The sequence below is a fragment of the Silurus meridionalis genome, chromosome 10 (genome assembly GCF_014805685.1).
Source record: "Silurus meridionalis isolate SWU-2019-XX chromosome 10, ASM1480568v1, whole genome shotgun sequence".
Taxonomy (NCBI): Eukaryota; Metazoa; Chordata; class Actinopteri; order Siluriformes; family Siluridae; genus Silurus; species Silurus meridionalis.
The window spans coordinates 20218865-20238667 of NC_060893.1; the positions used below are offsets into that span (position 1 = coordinate 20218865).

The following is a 19803-nucleotide window of genomic DNA, read 5'->3' on the forward strand; positions in this document are numbered from 1 at the left end:
ATGGCAGAATGAATGGGACTTTATCTTGAACACGACTCGATCTGATTCAGATGAAAAATCTCTACCGTATTTATTTGCATTTTTTCATTTAGCTGATGCCCTTATGAAGTCTCTAGCAGTGAATAAATCAACACTGGTTCACTAGATTGCAAACTTAGAGTACCAACACCAATTCACTATAGTAAAACCAAGTTGGCTAAACTGTTCTCATATATAGATGAGACATATGATCGTTGCAAATGTGGATCGAACTCATATTGTGTGTTGGGAGTCAGTTTGTTTTACAAAGCATGAGATCATTTAATAATCTTTATCAATAAGAATGTGTTCCTCTCTTATTTTTTATTCAATTGCATTTCATTTTTTTTGCATTTTCATATTTCTTTTTTGTCCTGCCTTATGTGAAAAGAAAAAATTGAAAACTGAATGCATTTTGAAAGTGTATCTGTCATACTTTGTTCTGGACAAAAATATAATAATAAGAAAATAAAAAACCAATAACTTTCAAATGACTCATGTTTAAGATCCGACTCCTTGGAATCGATTCGTCCACCAACCCCGAAATTCAGTCGCGCCAAAGGGCTTAAGTGAAGCTTTTACTAATATTATAGTAAAATAAATCGTTTAGTTTTGACACAAAGCTGTCGAAATGAGGTTAACCTGTTCAATATGGTGGGACTGGCCTCTTTTATGAAAGAAACCGGTTCATTGAGTCTTCTACACACTGAACATCCGGCAGTCAGAAAAGCCAGATTAGGATGACTCATCAGAAATTGTGAGCGTGTATAAAAGGAGAAGAGCTGTGGGTTTTCTGTGCAGATCACTCCTTCACACACACACAGGAACTTCATACCCAATACACGAGGGCTAAAGGCACTGCAAGAACCTGATCTACAGAAGAGTAAGTAGATGCATGCATTTCTCCTTTTTTTTGTATGCTTTTGGAGCACGCGCTTTTGCAAGACCTCGTTTTATAGCCAGGCGTGTAAAGTAAATCTCTGAACAAGTCTTGGGTGCAGAGCTCACAATGAAATTCAGTGTGCAATAAATAATAAAAAAAAAATCAACCATATTCAAAGTGTTTTGTTTGATTTTTACAATTTGCATACGCTGTTGCATTCTAGTTTAGAGACGTGTGCAAAATTGCATGCATTCAAACCTGCTATAACACTAGTGCAACTCTTCAAAAGTGCACATTTCCATATCTGGATCTATGTTAAAAATATGATCGAAATTTTGCAAAGGACTTTTAATAGTAAACAACTAAAGACTAAACAAACAACTGGCAACAATCAAGAACCAATCAGCTGCCTGTTGCTATGCGTTTTTTCACAAGTCTGTGATTCTATTGGTTGTTTTTCTAAATGGACTCAAGCTGTTGGTCTAAAGTGCATTATGCATCCCATAATTTCAAAGTTCACTTGGTTAAGGTGTACACAATTCACTCCTGGTCTCCTCTGAGACATTATGACTGTGGTGATGATCTCGTTACAGTTCTCGTCCAATCCTCAGAGATGTTATGCACCAGTGCCTCAGTCTCAAGTGTCCATTATTCTTTTATTATGAGCATAGCAACAAAAGAGCGCAGCTGATAACATGCATGAGCTGTAACGTATGGGCGACAGCGTGATCCTGGTGCACACAACGATCTCCTTCTGCACGTAGAAGGGTTTCCTCACCCATTCAAGACGTTAATGCTGTGTGTAGAAAATGCACTCATATGTATGTAATTTGATTTGTTAAATGAAAATAACAGGAAGGAACAGAAGGACAGTTTCTTGGCTCAAAGCCACGTTACACAACTACTTTCAGTAGAGCTATGCAACTGGATGCGGGTGTTTTTTGTAACATTTCATGGGACAGAGTAGCGACTCCTCAATGAGTTTATTCATCTTCAGTAAATGCTTTAGTGGGAAAAAACTCAACACATGCTGTATGGACCCCCCACATGTACAAGTGTAATAATGCATGAACATGGTGTAATTGAGCGACTTTTCGAGCTGCACAAAATGTTCATTGTGTCCTTTTTTTTTTTTCACTCTTCACAGTGGCACCCTACACTATCACATACTTTGCCGTGAGAGGTATGTGACAATCTTTTTACTTCATCTCCACCACAGTCATATGACTTAGGCCTGATCCCCTCAGGTTGTTCTGAACAAAAACATCTCGTGGTCTTTCTCGCCATCAGCTACTTTTTTGGGGGATGGGGGGGAGTGTATATTGTATATAATATAGAATAGTATAATGACTGCATGTGCACTGTGAATATCAAGTTAAACTTTTTTTTTTTTTTTTAAAGATGTAATAATGACTCAACAAGACTTATCTGATTTGGCTCCAGAGCGAATCAGACAAATAAAAGGGAGCTTTGCAATTCTGATTGGTCTGGACATGTCTGGTGTTCTCCAGTGTTCATCACAGTCGGCCAATCGGACACCAGTTTTTTGTAGTGGCGTCACCCAAATTGGGGACAAACGTTGATTTGCATATGAACCACAAAAAAAAAAAAAAAAGTGGCAGAATCACTCAACACTTGTTTTATTTCACATTGATCAGATATAAAAGCAAATCAGATCGAAGTCATTAGTTATAATAAATCTCATACTAAATAAATGTACGTTTTCATTTGCATTAAGTGTCCATGATGCATTAATGCATACGGGACTGGAAAATCCTGTTACTATAGTAATGAGGTGTAAATGTTATGCCAGGACGATGCGGCGCTCTGCGGATCATGCTGTCGGACTTGGGTCAGGAGTGGAAGGAAATTGTGGTGAACTTTGATGAATGGATGAAGGGAGACCTGAAGAAAACATGTGTGAGTGTCTCCTACAAGGCTGCTGCTGTTATACATGTGCACATTTTGGTTTTTCTAAAAAAAAAAAAGGCTAAATATTCCAACATTATAAATACGTCTCTTTTTTTATTATTTATTTATTTATTTATTTTTTTATAAAAACTTTCTAGGTTTTTGGACAGTTGCCGAAGCTCCAGGATGGTGACCTGGTTTTGTTTCAGTCAAATACCTTTTTGAGGCATGTGGGCCGCAAACATGGTGATTATCCCATCATTACTCACGATTACCAACACAACAAAACCATACATCAAAGTTATTTCATTAAAAAAAAAAAAAATTATTTGTAATAAATTTTAATCAGGAAAAAAACGTGTAAATGTAATAATACCATATACAATATATACAAGTAGAATTGTTCAAATAAGCGTTTAATTTAAATAAAGATTGAATCGCCTGATCCATGCTGATTAATCAGTTATATAGCGTTCACATATTTGGTTGAATTAAACTTCAATTAACTATTTAAGAAGTATAAGTAAGTAAGTAAAAGAAGGTCTGTGACCTGAGAAATTGTCTATTTAATAAAAATTTTAAAAAAATTACAAATTTAGTGCTAATTAAAAAACATCTGGATCACCAACAAATGTGTATATAGTATGTTACTAGAATAAAATTTGATACTTGTTTATCTTTTAAAATAAGTCAATTTATTGACAAATAGAAACCAATGTCAGATTTGGAAAGGATCCCATTAAAAACGTCACCCTGACAGCTCCTTCTGCTTATATGTGCAGGTGCGTACGGGAAAAATGACACCGAAGCCGCCCTGATCGACATGTTTAACGACGGAGTCGAAGATCTGCGTATCAAATACTTGAAAATGATCTACCAGGAATATGTAAGTGATATCTAATGATCTTATATTTCCCAAGAGTCTATTAAAGAAAGCGTAATCTTTAATCAGCATATAAAGCTGGAAATATAGCGACATTCAGGGGGTATTTTTTTCAGTTGCTTCTGCAGCTAAAGTTCCAGGGAATTAGATCATCGTGAATTTCACGCAAGACCATGAGAAGGTTTGGTCATTTGTGTTCATCGAGACGACGAACTGAGTTAAAATACACGTTTACAGAATCGTTAAAGATTTTGACGTTAAAACACACTACGTAGTATAAGTAGGAACACTCTTGAGAGAAGTTATAAATATATTTACTGATCACCACCATGTTCTTAATTTGGCCTAAAAAACAAAACACGCTGGTATCAAGAATCAATGCTGGGGCCGCTTTCTTTCTAGCCCATACTATAAACTATCTGGGTTTCCACTCCAATTGAGCAGATTTGTATTTTTTTTATATCCTGCATCAATTGAGGAGGAATCATACTTGTGACATCATTGAGCTATTGCAAAAATATTTTGTTCAAATGATATATTGCCAAAAGTATTGGGACACCTGCCCTTTCCTGCTATATCTTTTCCAAACTGTTACCACAAAGCTGGAGGCACACAATCGTCTAATAAAATTTTGCATTCACTTGAACTTGGAAACCCAGAACCTGTTCCAGCATGTCAAAGTGAGCTTCTTGAAGATCTTGAGAGGCCTGAGCTCTGATCTCATCCCTACTGAACACCTTTGGGATGAATGTGAACGCTGACTGCACCCCAGGTCTCCTCACCTTCATCAGTACCTGATTTTCGTAACACCCTTGTGGCTGATGAACACAAATATCAATAGGCACACTCCAAAATCTGGTGGAACATCTTCCCAGAAGAGTGGAGGGAATTATAAGAGCAAATTGGAAATGTGGAACGCGATGCTTAAAAATCACGTACCATATTTATGACCAGGTGACCCAATACTTTTGAAAATAGTGTAGATCTGGGAAAAGCCTGAACTAATTTTGTCCCGTTTCCCAGGACACCGGCAAAGATGCATACATCAAGGACTTACCGAACCATCTCTCCAAGTTCGAGGCTGTTCTGGAGAAGAGCTCAAGCGGATTCCTTGTCGGTGGCTCGGTAAGACTTTGCTATAGAACGTTTCTCAAATATCACAAAACTAATCGCAGGATCTCAGAGTGCTACACGTGTTCTTGCTCCTGATGCGGTCGCTCTCCATTCACAGATTTCCTTCGCTGACTACAGTCTCTTTGAGGTGCTGTTGAACCACCAGGTGCTGAGCCCCACCTGTCTGGACTCTTTCCCTGCTCTGAATGGCTTTGTGCAGAAGATGTCCAGTCGTCCCAAAATCAAGGCTTTCCTTGACTCCGATGCCTACAAGAAACTGCCCATCAACGGCAATGGCAAGCAGTAATACAGCTGAACATGTTACAAGCTGAATGTAGATAGATCCACGTTCTCAATTTTATAAAGCTGACCGTCTCGCCGCATTTCCTGTCTAGCACAGCTTTTGTTCTGTATGTGGCTGAAGTTTTTTTTTTTTTTTTTTTTTCTTTGAGATCTTTTTGGTACTCTTTTTTCAAAAGTGACTAAATCGTTTCTTGAAAATAAAAATTTAACCAAGACATGACTGAAGTGTGTTTGCCCAGTGCATTTTTAAATAAGTTAAATACATTTTTAGAAATAATAAACAGCACATCTTTTAGCAAAGTTATAATGACTAATAGTCTATAAAAATAATTTGCTCAAAAGAATCAAACACTTTTTTTTTTTTTTTAATCAAAAGCTTAAACCTGTATTGAAGTATCATCTTGGATATTTTTTTACATTCAATACACAAATCATGTAAATGGGGGACACAATGCTGTCTCCTCAAATTATTACTTTCTAATTTTGGCATATCAGACAGGAAGTGAACTATTCGTTCTGGAAATTGAGGTGTCGAAAGCGGAAAAAATGGGCAAGTGTAAGGATTTAAACAAATTCAAGGAACAAATTGTGATCGCTAGACTAATTGGTCAGGGCGTCCATTTAAAATGACAGTTCTTGTGGGGTGTTCCCAGTATGCAGTGGTTAATACCTACTAAAAGAAGGGACCACCAGAGAACAAGCAATGACATGGTAATGGGTGCCTAAGACTCACTGACCTTCATAGATCATGTTCTTGAAAACCACGGCTGTCAAATGCATGAAAAAATACCAGTATAAAGATTAATGGATTTTAATGTATTCATATTCATTAATACATTATATTTTAAGTTTATTTATCAACAACAAATGCAGAAGCAAAAATGTAGATCATTTTCTTTCTGACTTAGAATTTTGTGCTGCCACCTACTGATCTCCTGCATGCATTGCATGCCCTGTCTGCAGCCAGGTCCTTATCCAGAGTTTCACTAAAGCAGAAAACATCAAAAGTGCAGGACACTGGAGGTGCAGCAGAGGCACTTGCTACTATAAAAGGCATTTAATAAAAACATCACAAAAACAGTAGCAGGCTACGTGCTGTGCTGCGTAACGAATGCTACGATCTTTAGCAATGAATTGAACAGGAGTTTTTATTCTAAATAAAATGCACTAAATCCAGCTGTTTTTGTATCGTGTAACGCTGCGAGTGCGATTGCAAAGCAATGAATATCGCATCGTAATTATCCCCCACATTCAATCCCCTCGCTAATCGTCCTTCACCAAGTATTCCTTAGTAGTTCATATCTATCACCTGAACAACTTTCTATACCGGACAACCAAGTGACCGCTCCAAACAATCTGCCCAGTCAGCATTTTTCTGGAAGATGGTCCGCATTAGCAGCTGGAATCAGCAGTTTATGACTCCAAACAATCTCATCCAAGACATCGGCTTTTCAATCAACCATCCCTTTTACTGGTTCACTCCTTCCACCGTCACACTGAAAACACTCAGATGTAACTTGTAGGTCAACCAAAAACAAATATTTGTTTAGAATGTTTCTAGACAGGTACAAATACAGGTATCAATACGAGGAGCACTATCAATGTTTTACAGAAAGGAGAATTTTTTCCTCAATAGAAACTCCTAGTAACTGCTTGGTGGTTTAAATAGATATATATTACATTAGATAAATTAGAAAAATATTTACATTTACAGCGTTTAGCAGACGCGTTTATCCAGAGCAACATACAAGAGTGCTCTGAAGTCTCCATCAATGAATAAATCAACACTGGTTCGCTAGGATGCAAACTTAGTATACCATTTGACTAAAACTCTGTTGGAGGAATTTTAGCACTTCTCCTTTTACAAAAAGACAAACGGAAGGTGGGTTAAAATAAAAAGTGTGAGCAGTGCTATGCATATCCCTCAACCGATTGTGAAACGGAGCGACGTAGCGGTCAAACAGAAATCAGACGTCATGTTGACACCGTCAGCTACAGGCGGCCGGTTTAAATTTCAGCCCACCGACTTAAAAAAATCGGAGATCGAGATACAGATGTGTGTGTGTGTTAAATACCTAGTAGCTACACAAATAGCTACACTAGCTTAAAAAGTTGTAGTAGCTACCATAGCGTAGCGTCTTGCTAGCTCAAATGAATTCAGTATAAATGAAATTAGTTCTTTATAATGACTTTTTATTTTACAGTGGACACAAAATATGATCGAAAAAAACTCCAGATATGCGCCACTAAAGAAAGAGATATTCGAAGTGAACTCTTTACATATTTCCTACCAGAACAATATATTTCCACACAATCTCCAGGGTGCTCACTTTTTTTTTTTTATTTCCAGTTTTTTTTTTTTTTCCCTCGAACATATCAAAATGTTTTTAATTGCATACTTCATGTGAAATCAGAGCCAAATGTACACAGGGCATAAATTACATAAATAGATACATGACACAGTCAGCTTTAAACCATAAATCACAAAGCGATTAAATGCCCCAGAGCATTTAATTCACTCAAGGGTTCGGGCAAATTATTTCTTTTTTTCTGGACATCATGAAGAGAGAGAGGTTGCCCATAAGACAACTGTCTGCAATCCCCAGGTATTAAAAACATATGTTAAAGTGTTCCAATAAGAAAATAGGACCACACTTTTCCATAATTTGTCCAGAATTAGATTAATGTTTAAAACGTTTGCCATTTGCATCATACCTACAGAACCGAGACATACCCACCGAAAAATAAATAACAAAAAAATAACTTCAACCATTATCATCAAAACAGAAACAAAAAAATAACAAATCCAACCATATGCATAATCGCTACTTTTATCTACATACAATTAACTTTGGATAGAAATGAAAATACCACCAACCTAGAACAGAATCAACAGAACTTAATGGCATTCAATGGCATCATCGACTGTCCAGGTGGATAAAATGGGCACAAAAGAGTGAGGTCATCAGCAATTTGCCCTGAACGAGCAAGGCAAATATGAAAAACCATTAGCGGCAAGTGCACTTTGTAGCAATCATTTCTTCATATTCTTTATACGCGATCGAGCCGTCGTTTTCAATGGTCAAGACACTCAGGGGGTCATATTCCGACGGAACGCAAGAAGGTCTGGGCACAGAGGAGTCCAGCTTCTCGTAAATAATGTTCTGTACCATTGTGTGCACCGGTGAGCCGTAGATATGGCCCACCACACGAGGACAGATGCCTTTGCAGTATCTGGGGTTGTACTTGGAAGGCGCGATGATCCAGTGATCTAACCTAAGCTGGGAGAAGCTAACGCGAAAGTCGTAGAGGTCACAGTCGTCTGCTGGGTGTTCGAATGCAGCCAGAGGTCCTCTCTCAGCGCTAGACTTTAAGGATTGAGCTGTGTTTAGAGCACTCCTCCGATTTCTCCACTTCAGCCTCTGAAGACCAAATCCATAATACTGGCTTTGCATGGTATTACCCCAAAGGTTCGAACGGATTTCTCCCAGCCGGGTGTGTGTGGAGCCTCTCTGATAAGCCACCTCGCTGGTATCGTTCAGATAGAGCAAAAGAGACGGAGCCATGTGCGTGAGCTCTACGAGGCTTCTGGAAGGAAGACTTCCTGGTTCATCGTCCAAGCAGGTAAGGTTGATGAGGAGGTGGATGTCCTTTTTGTGATCCTTGATAAGAGGGTGGAGGAAGGGGGTCACGTCAACCTCTACCCACTTGTGATGGCTGGCTCTGTTGAGTTGAAACTGGAAACTGATGAGGGACACGGCGTGCTGGGAGCTGGGAGGGCTGAGGCACATGTGCTCGTCTGACGGCATCTGTTCCTTCATGTACAGGTAGCAGTGAGAGGTGAGCGAAACCGCATGGTTGTGGTCCAGGGAGTAGAGCAGAACCGATTTGAGGAGCTGTTCTTGAGCTCGTACACGGTTCAGACTGTAGGAAATGTCCTGCATGAATTGTTCTGCAGGAGAAAGAGACATATTTGAGAAACAAAATCGCCTGATTCTTACAAATAAAAATGCACGGGTACATAATCGAAGTCCAATCTGGAATATATTGAAATTTATATGATATTCACACAAAGCTGCATTTGTAAGATCCAAATTCGCCAGTCGTACTGAAAATCCTCACCATTTAAAACACATTTTACAGGAACATTTGATTTGGTGATTCTGGTGCTCTATTGCTTCATAGTTACTGCGTTTCAATTCATTGTGTCTATATTTTTGCTAGCACAGTCTGATTTGTATTAAATAGTTGATGGCAGTCATTTCGATCATAAAACACCATCACATTTAGCTGTTATACTCTAGTTACTGTTCTCACTTAACGGTTTCATATTGGTTTTACGGTCACGTGCTATGCTCAATATAACCATCAACGTTCCATATCGCTACCGTCGAATACAACGGCAGATCCTTAGGTCAGCTTGTTAGTGAAGCGTAAGATAACGAGGGGTTAACAGTGGTGGTGTTGAGCTTGAAAAAGTGGAAGCTATAAAAGGAGATCTAGACAGGCTAAAGCATTGCTACATCATTCTCTTTAGGTAAAGAAGAGGCGAGAGCTAAAGTCGTATCAGTGCTAATATCAAAAGATAATCAGAACAATTCCGAATATCTTTAGACAATATCTCTGGAATGTTATAATTGCACCAGATTTATTTTCAGAAAGGTTCTAAAAACAATTGCGACGTTTAAAAAGAACAAAAACTAAATAATCGTTAAACCGAACAATTTCCAATAAACGAAAACAAAATAACAACAACGCAAACTACGGTGATGATCGTCAACCAAACCGCAAACATTCTGAAACAAGTGATCGGGTTTCCTGGTCGAATGAAATGCTTATTTATAAATCATAGGCTTGCGAGGTAAAAAAGCTTCTTCTACCTTTGCTACACGCTAGCTAGCAATACCAGTGGAAAGTTTTACATACGCTTTTATTTGGGTCGTAAACATACGCCTTGTTTAATCCGTATCATCCCTGATTGAGTGTGTGCAAGCAAAACATTTCCGGGTTCCTTAAACGAAGAGTTTCTCTCATTATTTTTCATTATTTACTTGTTTAAATGGAGTCTGTGAGAATTTTCAATACATCTGTCAAGGGTTCCTTCTGAACTAAATAAAGGACCTTTGGAGTTTGATGGAATATTTTCATTATCTTCTTCTTCTTCTTTTTCTTTCGTCTGCTCCAATTAGGAGTCGCCACAGCGGATCATCAGTCTACATACCCCTCTGTCCTCTACATCTGCCTCTTTCACACCAACTACCTGCATGTCTTCCCTCACCACATCCATGAACCTCCTCTTTGGCCTTCCTCTTTTCCTCTTTCCTGGTGGCTCCATCCTCAGAATTCTTCTACCAATATAACCCCAAAATACCCTCAATACACTTGTGATCATCCAATTCCACAGCCGTCAAGCAAACGGTTGTAAAAGTACATCCAGCACAGTGGCATCACGAGGATTTATTACACACATCTACATAGTTAATCAGTACAGAATTGGTAATAATTGCAATTTTTTTAATCATCAGTGATTTGTCTGTGATTAATGGATAGATGTTTCAACATAAAAGTTTCAAAGCTCATGCAAAATTCATCATTCAAATCAATTCAATTGAGGTTGGACTGAATTTTATTATATGTGTACGCATTTTCGTTAAGCATCTCGCAGGTTTAGATCTATAATTAACAAAATGCTAAAAAGAAAAAACCTGAGAGTTCACGAGTGATCCAGATCCGCCCTGGACACTGTGTCCATCAAACACTAACGCTACATTCAACTCGTCTTGTAAGTGGAAATTGTCATCTATTAGCATTTTCAACTTACGAGGTGAAATAAAAATATATAAATAAACAAAAATACTTGTACATCTTCATCTTTTTATCTTCTTAGCAACAACCTAACCAGCTACAGTAACTGTGAGGAGTGTATTTTGAGATGCGAGATGTTTTTTTTCCTGTTCAAACAGTCAAATGTGTCGCCAGCATGAAACATTTAACATGCTCGTGTCTGTACTTCGACAACAAAAGCACAAACTTGTACACACAGTAAAACTCATCAAGCTTTGGTGTTTTACATCAGACACTGTGAGCAGGAGGATTTAGTCAATCTGTAAAAACAACATAAGGGCAAAGACTATTCCAACTGGACGAGTAGAAATTTCAGGTATGGGGACATCAACACTTTCTTTAGACATCAGAACTTGTGAAAAAGTGAGAGGTGAGTTTGAGAGTAGATATGAGATATACCTTTTTTTTTGGTTGTTTGTTTGTTTACCTTGTTATATGCTTACCTTAATCATTTTTTACGCATCTCTTTGCAGTACTCGGACATATCGGTACATTCAGAAAAAAACGACTCACCTGTTAAATGTTCCAGTTTCATATCAGAAGCATAAGTGAGCACAAACGTACTTTAAAACGTCATAAATTTTATGATTTTTTTTGTATATTTTTTTAATAAATGAATGTGTTAGGGATTTGTATGGTTACTATGTTAGCAGGTTGAGGACAAGGCAACTCTTGGTTTAAAAAAAAAAGGTTGAAAAAAAACAAAAAAAGACAGGAATACAAGGTCGTTTAAAGAAAACTATACACGTTTTGCCGACTGACTATATATTATGTGCTTCCTGCTTCATGTATGCTGAATAAAGTCATTTTCTCTTTGCTATCACAACCTTGTATTCTGAACATAGTTTCTTTCATTTGCTTGGCATTTTAACTGTTATTGAATCTGTAACTTTTGTTGTTGTCACAAAAATAGTACAAAAATTGCTCAAGGGCCCCACAGTGGCTGTACTGTGGATGGGATATGAACCACTGACCCACAGCTTTACCACTGAACCTAGTTTGACGTTCAACCCACTACTTTTGCACACAGATTCTAACCTGTGTTCCAGTGGGGTGAAGGTTCCTGCAAAGATCTTGTCCCTTATCCAATCATGCAGTACCAGTTCCACCAAAACACACACACACACACACACACACACACACACACACACACACACACACACACACACACACACACACACGTCAGTATCCTCTGTGCTGAGAATAAGAAACCACTGTTCAGAGATGGATCAACATGGTAGACTTAAGACACAGATGTGTGGGTTGTGGTTGTTGTGTTTGTACCTCCACAGCGGTCCAGACACTCCTGTCGTGCTGTGATGAGGCGCACCGTGTTGTAAAGGTGGGACATCTCGTGGCTCCTCTCATGCTTTGCTGACAGTTTGTAAAGCCTTTTCATGAATCGCACGTATCTGGAATCGGGTCTAGTTCTCGGGAAATGAATCCCCCAGGGCTCGTGCTCCGACAAGGCTTTTAGTAAGGGGCTTAAGATGTTGCCGTGATGCAGTAAGTGCTCGGCTTGTTCACCTCCAGAACCGCGGCTCGACCCTCCGGCGCACATCAGCACCAGAATCAGCACCAGAATCAGCGCCAGCATCAGCGCCTTCAGGTAGAAACCTGCGCAACTGCCTTGAACCATGATCAATAAAACTTACCAATGCACTTGCAGACTTCTCCCCGGGCCACACAAACACACACACACACACACACACACACACTTCCGGTCGTGTACCGCACTTCACACGTGTGTGTAATCATCTCAAACTGGGTGCGCGCGAGTGACGTGTCTTCAGCACGTGGATTTAGGAGGCAGTTCCTTTTAAAACAACACACAAAATCACTGCATTCATCAGTGCACTGGTCTTGGTTTATTATTATTATTAATAATATTATTATTATTATTATTATTATTTTTATTATTATTATTATTATTGTTGTTGTTTTGATTAACGAACAACTGTATTTTCAGTTAAAAATGTTTTATTAGGATTGTGTTATGCAATTAAATTGCACATGTAATGACCAGATGAACGCATGAGACATCATAAAGAATAGACTGATCAACAAATGTCCAACATGAGGGAAATTAACATATTAAATTTATACTTAAAACCTAATAACTTATAAAACATCACGTGAAAGCAAACACGTGCAGTAAGTGTTAAATAAAAAATAAATCATAAAATAAAATGAAATATTAACGTCGCGTGAAAATCACGTGGAAACATTTATTTGGGAAAACACACAAGAAGTCTACTACTGAAACGTGTTGGAAAAAAAAAAAAAATTAAGTATGGATCATGTGACTATTCACATGTGACGTCTATACATATAAATATATATATATAATGTTTTCTTTATCTTTTTTTTATAATAAGAAAAATTGTATATAATGAAAGACAACTAAATATCTAGTGTTTAATGAAACCCACCATTTAAAACTTCTTTATATCACAAACTGAGCTAGCAATACAATACCTGCTCTGAGAAAATGATAAGTGTTGCTGATCAGGGATTTATACAACCAGCCATTTCATCACAGTTTACACAGTTTTCAAAAAGCTCTTATCTAATAATCTAGCCATCATATGTAGCCATCTTCAGCTCCGGTCAGACTTTCTCAGATCCTTACTCTTGCCCATTTTCCTGCTTCCAACACCAAGACTGTTCACTTGCTACTTTCTATATCATATGGCGAATGCCACTGTAAAGAGCTTTTTAGTGTTATTGACTTCACCTGTCAACGGTTATATTGTTAACATGTTAACATCAAGGGCCCTAAGTAGTGGAGCTAGTATTTAAACTCAAACCCTTCTGATGTCTTAACCACTGATCTACTCTTATTATCTCTATAATATTATAGCTGATTGTTGTATAGTGTTCAAAGCTTATAAAGACTATAAATAAACAAGTGAAATAGTAGCTTGTTGATATAATATATATATATATATATATATATATATATATAATGTTAACAGTTACTCTGAGGTCTAATGTTGGATTTGATATGGCAATAGTATAAAATGTTATGTGTTCAGTTTAATGATTTCAAAGCAAAATATTGTGCAAAATAAAGTTTAGGAAGTTCATTCATAGATGCAAAGCAAAATGTAATTAATTCACAGACCACATTCCGAAAACCCACACACACTGACTTGTTCTTTTATTCCAATACAATCAGCACCCCCACACACACACAAACACACACACACACACACACACACACACACAATCCCTCAAGACACGAATGAGCAAGTAGTCATTCATAATGAAGAAACTATCCACAGGATTTCTACTCCAACTGTAAAGATAATAAACTGTCTTCAGGAATTTCCCTTATTTAAAAACTATAAAGCAAACAAGAAAAAAGAGTTAATGTCTAGTCTTGAATTCATCACCAGTTACAAAAATCAAGTGTTATAAAAGCAATTTTGTGAAATATACCATTTCTAAACTTCAAATCTATTCCTCTATTACAGTCCAGAATATATTATAATTATATATCTACATAGTTAAAAGGTTTAAGATCTTGGGCCCAACACTGGGCTGAAACCCACTCACGCACCAGTTTAGCCATTAAGACTAAAACATTGAATTGCTCAAGGACGAGATCAAGTGAACAAAAACAACAAAAAAAAGGAAACCCACCATCATTTTTGCACTACAAACACGCACAAACAACACACACTTTTGTAATTTGCAAACACAATCACTACAATCACAATCAGGGACAAAGACAGGTGTCAAACAAATCGTACTGTAAACAAGATAAGTGTGTAATATCTATACTGAAATACACTTTCATTTCTTTTTTAAATTACCTAAAGTATGATCCTCAAGTCAGTTAATAAAATGTACTGCACCATGTGCATATCTGTAACATCATGTGTGTAGAGGACAAGTAGAATCGGGGGGAAACCCCAGAAAAATATCATTACCCAGAACTCGAGCATATTATTAAAAGCTTATGATTATAACTTATTAAATCAAACCTGAAAGTGATGGATTTTTAAAAGGGTTATACACACGTTTCTCACAATCTAAACATCTAAACAAAATATTATCTTTGCTACCAAAAATCAATAAATATTAATACATTTTTAAATACAGGCTATGGTGTGTATATTAGTCTGAGACTAATCAAGTGCATTGGCTTTACTGGGAAGTTCCTTCACATCAGTGCAGATTAATATAAAGTCTTTTTCTACTCTCAGCTTTATGAAAATCTAAATATCACTACAGAAGTGCTCAGGATGGTGGTGAATCTGTGGTTTATCCATAGAACACTGGGCATGAACCAGGGACATACCTAGGGGCCATTTAGAGCAGTGGCCCCCAACCTTTTTTGCAGATAAATACAACACAATAAAACGACACGACCGCATAAAAACTGTTAATTTCTAAATATAATAATAAACGTAAATCCACTGTGTTGTTTTTTTGTTAATTTTGCTTGCTTAGGGGTTTTACTATTATGTGTTACTGGCCGGAGCCCCTTTAAGAAGGTAGAGGATGGAGGTAAGACATGTGACCGAGGCATCATGACATGCATCAAGACTGAGTCATAGACAGATGTGGTGGAGAGAATCCGATCATTTTCCAAAAGAAAACCGTTTAGAATCAGATAATAAATAAAACGGAAATAATGTAAGTTATGTATTCTTTCTGTGCGGCCCGGTAACAATTGACCCAATTGGGGCCCGAGGGTTGGGGACCACTGATTTAGAGCTCCAAATTCACCTTTAAAAAAGACACAAGACGATACAATACAATATCCTCTGACAATCATAAATAAAATAAAGAAAAAAAGAATGAAAATACAGTAAGTTCTGGTGAAGGTCTACTTAAGTTCACTGTCGGCTGTTACTTAACAACAAATACTAATGTAAAAGTCTATTGAAGTGCATTGGGCAGTTTATACGCAACAGTGGAACGTGGTGTGGTTGTAAATGGTCCTACAGCGAGGCTGAATAACAAGAAATTGTAGGGTGTCTTGTTATACTTAACATTTTCAAACAGCATATTACAATGTGAAGAACAAAGTCCTCAGTCATGAACACTTTCTTCCCCATGGAGGTTTTTTGGACTGTTACAAAAAAAACCACTGGCACTACAGACTTATTTTTACAGGTGTTAAAATAACGATCTGAGGTTTTAGATCGTTAAGTAAAATGGCGTTGATTATAACAAATCTCGTTCCACCACAGAAATGTGATTAAGCTGATTGAACAAACTTAGAGCTGGAAATTCTGTGTAAATGTATTAGAAAAGCTCAAAATATCTAGAAATTTAACTCGAAAGTGACATGTTAATGCAAACATCTATTCAAGTGCATTCAAACTCCAAAACTCCTCGAGTTAGTGGTTGGACGTCCAGTCTTTCCTGTTCTCCTGGTCATCACCGAGGAAGCGGAAGCTTAATCGATGTTTGGATTTCTTCCTGCGTCCCAGGCTGCCTTGAAAGAGTTTAGTGAATGTGTTAGGGTTTGTAGACCACTCTGGAAGGTGTTGATCACCCGTAACTGGACCGGAGGCAGAAGGGTCTCCGAGCAGCGCTTTCACCTCAGCAGGGAGGTCTTTGCTCAGGTACTGATGGGCCTTTTTGCCACTGTTGTCACGTATGTTGAAGTTTGCGCCGTATTCACGCACCAGTACGTATAAGACCGATTCGTGGCTGTGAATGGCGGCAAGATGCAAAGGCGTGTAACCATCGAAGCTCTTGACGTTCACGTCAACCTTTTCCCCGACGTCAAGGATTCGGCGCACCGTTTTGCTGTTTCCGTGTTTAGCGGCCCAGTGAAGTGCCGTAAATCCAGATATGAAGCTCCTTTTCTCCGCCAGGTGGATGTCCTGCAGCAGGAGGCTGTAGACTTGACTCCAGCATCCTGTTGCTGACTTTACAAGCCACTCATGTTCTTGTGGCTCCAGACCAAACACAGGCAAGACCTTACCACCGAAACCTGGTGGATCTACTTTGTTTCCTCGTTCTGGCGCTGCCATCGGTCTCCTTTCCATTCCTGGCAATTTGCTCAGATCAGGTTCATGATTTGGGTAAGGTGAACTCTCCTCCATTCGGAGGATGGTTTTTACGTCCTCACGTGGTGGACTCTGGAATCTCTGAGGACGTGCACGGATTCCGTGGTCGTTTTTTATCTCCTCGGACCGCCAACAAGGAGGCGATTTTATTGTCACGACAGCGAAAACAGACCCCATTTTGTGGTTTCTGGTATTATTCGGTACTTTAAGTAGCTGAGCGATCCATGATTGCTCCTGGTTGGGTGAAGTGACCAGAGCTTCAGATTCATCTGATTTCAATTGAAGCTGGTTTGTTGGTTTAATGGAGCCATTTAGATTCGTGTGAAACCATGAATTGTTATTTACAACATCTGCACTGGTTATAGGAAGAAACTCGCATTTGGAAAAGCAGCTCTGATGTGTTGTGCATGATGATGATGATGATGATGATGATGATGATGATGAGGATGCTATGGACGGCTGTCCTTCATTGATCATCTCTTGGTATTTCTTCTTCAGCACGACGTATTTCACACCGTCGACCCGTTTCACGACGGCCACGTTGTTGATGAAACTCTTGAACAGATCCCGGTTGTGTTTTCTTTGCTCGTGCTCGCTGCAGCTGATGTGCGCCGTGAACGCGCTCAGGAGCTCCGCGTTCCTGACTTTCCCGGAGCGCGCCTTTAGAAACGCCAAAACCGCATCCTGCGTCAGTGCCATGTTCATTTCGACTTGATCCATGGGTAAGATCAAAGCCTTTATTCCTTCTTCTATTCCCTTTTATCTTCGGGATGTTTTCTCCAACAACCTGCTGCTTCCGGTTCTCCACAACTTGTTTCCTGGCACAGTTTCCCCCGACCGCGTGAGCGCGCATTGAGCTGAATGGAGCCCTGAGAATGCGCGCTCCCGACTGATTGATCGTCTCTTTGTTTTATTGTTGCAGAATAAACTACAAAACTAACTACAGAAACGTCCAAAAGTTTAACAAGTAACAAATTTACACTTCTGGAAAAAAAAGGCAGTAAACTTGCAAAGTCAGGATTTCTTATTGAAATATTTTGCACTGGTTATAATTCTGGACTAATATTTAAGGTAAAAGGAAATTATATCTAAATAACGAATCATGATGGTGATGGTATCAGTGCCATCATCATCATCATCATCATCATCATCATCATCGTCATCATCATCATCATCACTATTAGCGTCATATAGTTTCATACAATCTTTAATCCTTGAATAAGACAAATGTTTTATTCAGTAGAAGAAAAAAAAAACCTTAACAGCTTTCCCTCCTTCTTTATCTCTAGGATCTTCTCAGCACAAATCTCTTACTTCCTGTCCTCTCACTTTCAGTTTCCTGGCAGAGAACCCCGACCTCGTGAGCGCGCACTGACTATGGCTCAGGAATGCGCGTGCACAGAATAGAGTTGCATAACAGTTTCAGTCAAATGCACGAAAAGTTAAAAAATAATATATTTTTTGTTGTATTTAAATATATATTTTTTTTAAACCTGTGCACCAAATCTAGAAACAATTCTAAATCTAGGAATAATTTAGAAAAACAATTACTCTGATCATTATTTTAATTAATATCAATTTCTATTCTGTTTCAAAATATATATTTACACATCTATCAGCAGATGTGTTAATTCGGGACCAGCTTTTTTTCCCCTCCACATACTCCATGTTTTTCTGTGATACTTTGGCAATATTGTAAATAAAACTTTGTATGCATTCCACAAACCAAACTGATATACAGATTTCTTAAAACAAAGCATCTGTATATTAATATCCTCAACCATTTCTCTACAGGTGCATAAACAGATGAGATATAAATAAATAATATTGAAAATCTGGCAACCATAATAAAATCCCCCAAATTGTTTATATGCACACAAATAATCGAAAGAAACAAACCTTAGTGTATTTGTTCAGTTTTATTTTATAAGAAATGTACAGATTGAACTCCTTTACTACACATAAAACGGAGCTCATAAGCTGTAGTTTATTGATATACAACCATAAAAACAAGCCGTAATTCGTGTATGATTCATTACATTCACTCACAGTTTTAAACAGACCTACAGAACACCTGGCAAGAGGAGCAATAAATACAGCAGCTCACTGTAGCTGAAAACAGCTTGCACTAATAAACCTATAAACATCAGGCCTATATTTTTGTTCGCTCCACTGGGGTCATGAAAATCCTTCAAAATAGAGATTGTATAAAAAGGCACGGTAACACAACGTCTAACGTTCCCTCACCACAGAACTTTCAGGGCTGGACAAAGTTCAAAAGTTCATTGTTGAGGAAAAAGGCACAGACTAAACTCCTACAATAGTCTGAGAAGGTGGTGTAGATACCGAAAGTCTGGGTTTAATGCGTGTTGTTTCGCTGAAAATAATTTAAATGAATGGAATGAAAGAAATGAACAAAACATTACACAATCTAAAGTACACTCAGATTTCAAATCCCATTTCTTCTCCGTTTTAATTCATTCACAGTAATATGGAATTTGTCACAAAACTCGACATTATACAATTCAACCGGAACTTTTTTCTTCCCACTTTTGCCTTTGTTTTCTCGATTGATCCTATTTTAAGTGTTAAAGTATCTGTCACTTTAAGGGCTTGAAACGTAATTTCATTGCACCATATAAATAATAATAATACATTAATATTTATTTAAAATTTAACCCCCCACACGGCCAATATTTACTGTAACTTTGTATAATTTTAAAATCAGAAACATCCTTCACTGAGTGGAGGTAAAAAAAAAAAAGTATATATATATAATAGGCTTAACATAATGCATTAATAGCAGCTCGAAA

At 38.0% G+C, this 19803-nt stretch overlaps 3 protein-coding genes across 3 annotated transcripts; 1 reads left to right on the forward strand and 2 right to left on the reverse strand.

Annotated features, from left to right (window-relative positions):
- Positions 1-743: 743 nt before the first annotated feature.
- On the forward strand, positions 744-5326 carry LOC124392962 (glutathione S-transferase P-like). The gene is made up of 7 exons (XM_046860272.1): positions 744-901; positions 2049-2084; positions 2715-2821; positions 2971-3058; positions 3595-3698; positions 4719-4820; positions 4927-5326. Coding segments are annotated over exons 1-7 (627 nt in total). The 5' UTR covers positions 744-900; the 3' UTR covers positions 5116-5326.
- Positions 5327-7287: 1961 nt separating this feature from the next.
- gdf9 (growth differentiation factor 9) lies at positions 7288-13616 on the reverse strand. The gene is made up of 3 exons (XM_046858704.1): positions 13434-13616; positions 12240-12771; positions 7288-9063 (listed from the first exon to the last, which is right to left on the reverse strand). Exons 2-3 carry the CDS (start codon positions 12592-12594, stop codon positions 8120-8122), a joined length of 1299 nt encoding a protein of 432 aa, XP_046714660.1. The 5' UTR covers positions 12595-12771; positions 13434-13616; the 3' UTR covers positions 7288-8119.
- Positions 13617-14154: 538 nt separating this feature from the next.
- Positions 14155-18279, reverse strand: sowahab (sosondowah ankyrin repeat domain family member Ab). Its single transcript, XM_046858711.1, has one exon. The coding sequence runs from the start codon at positions 17708-17710 to the stop codon at positions 16313-16315; it is 1398 nt and encodes a 465-aa protein (XP_046714667.1). The 5' UTR covers positions 17711-18279; the 3' UTR covers positions 14155-16312.
- Between the last annotated feature and the right edge of the window lie 1524 nt (positions 18280-19803).